Source organism: Lactuca virosa, chromosome 7 (genome assembly GCF_052849685.1).
Source record: "Lactuca virosa cultivar CGN04683 chromosome 7, Lactuca_virosa_CGN04683_v6, whole genome shotgun sequence".
In the NCBI taxonomy this organism is placed as follows: Eukaryota; Viridiplantae; Streptophyta; class Magnoliopsida; order Asterales; family Asteraceae; genus Lactuca; species Lactuca virosa.
This window is the reverse complement of record NC_136432.1, coordinates 174060830-174065621: the sequence shown is the minus strand read 5'-3', so window position 1 is coordinate 174065621 and position 4792 is coordinate 174060830. Positions and strand designations below refer to the sequence as shown.

The following is a 4792-nucleotide window of genomic DNA, read 5'->3' as shown; positions in this document are numbered from 1 at the left end:
TTATGGTATAAGATGATTTATTTCTTCCTTTTCTATATATGTGATTTGTACAAATTATTTATAGATTACAGATGGTCTGTTTAATTTTTTGTGGTACTTCATAATTTACAATGTATTTTGTTTGAATACATCTCGTGGTTTATATAGAGAGTAATATATATTGTTGGTCCCTGAGTATAGCTGATGTTTGTAGCGTTGATATCAAATGAATTTTCTCTTGCAATGTTGGTAATTACTTAAGAAGTTCTTGTAACGTTTTTGGTCTATGTTCCCAGTAGAATGACTATTTTTAGTCTATGAATATAGCTGGTTTTTGCAAAAAAAAAAAAAAAAAAAAAAAAAGTCATTTTACTTGAAACTTTGACATAAATGTTACCAAGCATAAAAGTTCATATAAATGTTCTAACTGCTAAATACGTAATTACTTCTTTAACTTCTAAAGATTGGGAAGCATGGTTGAGTTTGATGAGGCCGATAGATTCTTAATCCATGGAATGACTGAATCACAGGGTGAGGATTGTGAGTGTGAGTATAACGGGAAGAAGATGGGCTTGTGATTGAAGATGAAGCATAGGGCCTTGGTTGGTATGATGAACATGGTTTTGCTGATGTAGATCCACCAATATCCGTTAGCCCCAACATACATTACCATTAAAGACTTGATACATACATACTTGACAAAACAAGATTGCTTGTCTGTGATTTATTGAATTGTTGAAAGGATAAATAATGTGTGTTACTAGTAAATGTTATATAAACAGAGATAGCTTCTTTTTGAAACAGTCTGAATATGAGAAATTATTATTTTACTCTTCTGTTTAAAAGTGATATTTATTATAAATTGATTACAATTTTTCTTTTTTGGGTAGAGGAGACGAAAATCATTTAAATTATGATTTTTATTCTTTGGTTTTCAGGATGAATGGGTGATGGACTCCTTGACCTATGCACTATGCAGGGGCTCGTATAAAAAGTTTGTTAGCCTAAAAAATATGAAGATCTTGTCAAGATAATATGTTGATACTGAAAACCTCACCTTCAAAATAGCTAGACAAGTAATCATTTGTTTGTTACCGTTACACGTGAAACTATTGCAGGAAACAGAAACTTACTTTGCCTTTTTTTCTTTTATCGATATCAGCAATATATATTTTAATTTTTAACTATTAGTACCAAAGTACATTTGGTTTTCTCAACATGGAGAACAAGTAATCGGTTAGACGGTTACCATTTGAATTGTTTTCAAACTATTTGCTTATGTAGTATCTGAAGATATGACAGTTGTTTGCCACATCATCATTGGTTGAATGCCATATAAGCAAAAGAGTATATTACAATTTAGGTCTACAAGTAGCTCATATTTTTTGTTTTGATCCCTAAAGATTCCTTTTCTTGTGACTTTAGTCCTCATTTGAGATTTTCGTAACGTCTAGTCTATACTAGGTAAAATGATTAATATTACCCCTATGGCTCTTTCCCTTCATAATAATAATATAAATATTTATAAAAAGATAGAGGGTAATAGAGTATTTTTCTTGGAGTGGGGAGCAAAAGTTTTACAAAACATTAAATAACGACAAAAAACTACAAACAGGAAACTTTATGGACCAAAACCAAAAAAACGTGGTAAACTCACAGCAAAATTTTAATTTACTCCAAGCAAAAAGTTGAAAAAAAAAATCATATGGTAACCAATTCGGTTCATGTTAGAAAAAACGTATGTATGCTGCTATTATCAGTAAGAAGTAAAGTATATCGTTCATATCAGTTAAAAAAGGCAAAAGTATGTTACTATTTCCTTTATTTCTTTTAAGGCCCGGATTGATTAACAGATTTTTATCAGTGATCGGGCATATGTGCTACAAGAGCAAGGGAGTCTACTGGAACTAGTGGACTCAAGTCTTGGTAAACGAAAGTTATTTGGGACCAAAAATGTAACTTGCTCATTTTACACGTTGTTTCATAATAAAATCAGACTCTCATTCACAAGTAGAAGATACATAAAAACCGCATGGATTTCAGTAGAGATTTGGGCAACATACTTTTAACAAGGAAAACTTATAAATATTGGACCAATTTCACAAATTTGCATCAAACCATCCATCCATTCTCAATTTTCCTCATCACAACGATTTCCTTTCTTCTCCAAATTCCAATTTATCTGTCACAAAAGTAAAAGTTCATATAAATCTTCTTAACTTGTAAACACATAATTACTTGTTTAATATTTTCTACCAAAATATAGTACCTCATTTTTGATATCCCAAGAGTAAGCTCAAGATCATCAGACCCACACACCTCATGAATCCTCTCTCCTTCCCATGGCTTCACTTTCTTTCCCACATTACAACCAAACGCAAATTCATCCGAAACCAATTCCGCCATTGGAATATCACCATTGTTGTCAAATCCATAAGGAATTACAGGCGAACACATCCCACTTTGTCCAGGTGTCCACATCCGCGATCCACCATGAGATATAACTCCTTCCTTGAACCCAAACGAGTTCGAAGCTACAAGGTTAAAAGTTGGAGACGTGGGACCCATGCCCCATGTAATGTCGGTTTTGATTCGGGCAGTTGGGGAGCTAATGGGTGGGGTCACGGGTGCACTAATGGACCCTGTTTGGATGTAAAGATTCGGAAGCTTTGTAGAGTTCGATGAGGAGGATAGATTCTTGAGCCATGGAATGAGGGAATCGGGGTGAGGGTTATGAGATGGGCTTGCAATTGGGCTCGGGTGATATGAAGTGTATGGGCTTGGTTGGTATGATGAGCATGGGCTTGCTGACGTCGATCCACTAATGTTTATTCGCTCTAAAGGCTTGCATCCCTAAAAGTAAATTATCATCGAGGACTTAATATTTGTCTTGAATTGTTTAACCATTTTATCTTTCTACATGATAAAGTAAGTTGTCTACTATTTGTATATACGTTTGATAAGGCTAGTATAAAAAGAGTATTTACCAAATTATGTTTTGAGTATTTTGTTTGACATTAATTGGTATGAGAGAGTAAGTACCAAACTACTAGCATTAATAAATGACACCCCAAATAGTGAAACATGACCTTGCAAGACAATAATAGCAAAGTACCACTCATATACAAATATTTCTACTTATTTTGGGTATTGTTTTAAGTTTTTGCTGTCCTATTTTCGAAAGGCATGACGCCATGACATTTCTGAACTCGGAAAAATATACACGTTGAGATGCAGTATGTACAAGTGATGATGCAACGTTGTTCTGAATTTGGATGAAAGAAATGAGCTTTTATGAACATAGAATGAATACATTGTTGCAGTTTTGGGACAGAAACTGCCACATACTGAAAAAGGACCTGTTTGCAAAACTAAAGCAAACATGAAATTGCCAATAATAAGTTTATCCAAAAGAGAAAAAAAGAGTTGCACCAGATCTGTAATCGGAGAAAAAGCAAAATTGCAAAATGCCAAAAATAACCCTTAAACGATGCGTAAATTCGAAACCGGGGAAGAAATTCTGAAACACCGACGAGGGTATTACAGTATTAACGTCTTTCTAGATTTTTTTACTACGGAATTCTTTGAGATTTGCGCTTCTGAACAAAAGGATGCCGGAGTCTCCGGCAAATCCTGACCGGATCTAATTTCGCCGGCACGGAGAAGGATCAGAAGCAGAGATAAAGCAATGTTTAAGTTATAAAATCCTAAATCTTAACAATTCTCTGTTAAAATGCATAGAAATCAGAGCCTATACACGTCAGCGTATTGCTAAGTGCGCCAGTAATCGAGAGCGCATGGAACGTATTGATACTCCGACGACCTGCTAAAACACGCCACCATCACGTAGTCACCGGCGAAGGGCTTTACAGATTCGACTCCGTTGGATCCTAATTACTACATTTATTCCGTATAAGATTAGAGGATTTTGTAGATTTTTGTTCTATCAATTACCTTCTGTTCTGAGAATTTGGAGAATTTACTGGTACGAATGATGAGATGAGAGACATCGGAATTATGTGACCTTGAAGAATTACTGTAAGTTGATGATTAACGATTGATGAAATGAAATGTATTACGAACAGAATTATACCTTACGATAGGTGGTGCCGTCGGGTTCGACGGTCCAACCAGCTTCGCCGGCGAGGGCTTTGAGGACTTCGTTGTTATCACAATGCTTCGGCAGCTTGTAATTCCCGTACATCCTCAGTCCGGAGAATATCTTCGCGGCAATCGCTCTCCTCCTCCTCTCTCTCCGTTTATTGTTCTCCCTCTCCTTCCATGTCGGCATTCTCGTACCTGACGTCATTCTTCTCGCTCTAAATACACACAGCAATGATCATCAGTGTATAAATTCTACATATATCGAAATACAGCTGAAAAAATCACGTGAAAAGAACAGGAAAATTGTGACATAAGAAACTGAATCGGTTTTGTAGAACTTTTTTCAGCAAAGAGTAGTAATTGTCAGCTGACGAACGAACATTATTGGAGAAGAAATTACCGGACGATTGCCGTAACTGATAGAATGAACGTAAAGTAGGCTGATCACCGGAAAAGACTGATCGGGAAAGTGAGAGAGAAAGAAAAGAAATTATATGTGAATTCTGTGTGCGTGTGTATATTGGGAAGGCGAGGAAGTTGGACCGGGGAAATTTAGACATGTAAACTGTAAACTGTCAAATGTTGCATTTCATAGTTTTATTACGATTTTACCACTGGCTAAAGAATGTGTGGGAACTGGGAAATGATATGGTCACCCCTACACCCTTTGTTAGCTAAAAAGTGTTTTGCTTTGGATACCACTTCATAG

The 4792-nt window shown here is 35.7% G+C and overlaps 1 protein-coding gene across 1 annotated transcript; it reads right to left on the bottom strand.

Annotated features, from left to right (window-relative positions):
• Positions 1 to 1955: 1955 nt before the first annotated feature.
• Positions 1956 to 4722, bottom strand: LOC145124878 (BES1/BZR1 homolog protein 4-like). Its single transcript, XM_079060359.1, has 4 exons — positions 4484 to 4722; positions 4073 to 4298; positions 2249 to 2832; positions 1956 to 2161 (listed from the first exon to the last, which is right to left on the bottom strand). The coding sequence occupies exons 2-4, from the start codon at positions 4286 to 4288 to the stop codon at positions 2158 to 2160; spliced, it is 804 nt and encodes a 267-aa protein (XP_078916485.1). The 5' UTR covers positions 4289 to 4298; positions 4484 to 4722; the 3' UTR covers positions 1956 to 2157.
• Positions 4723 to 4792: the final 70 nt, after the last annotated feature.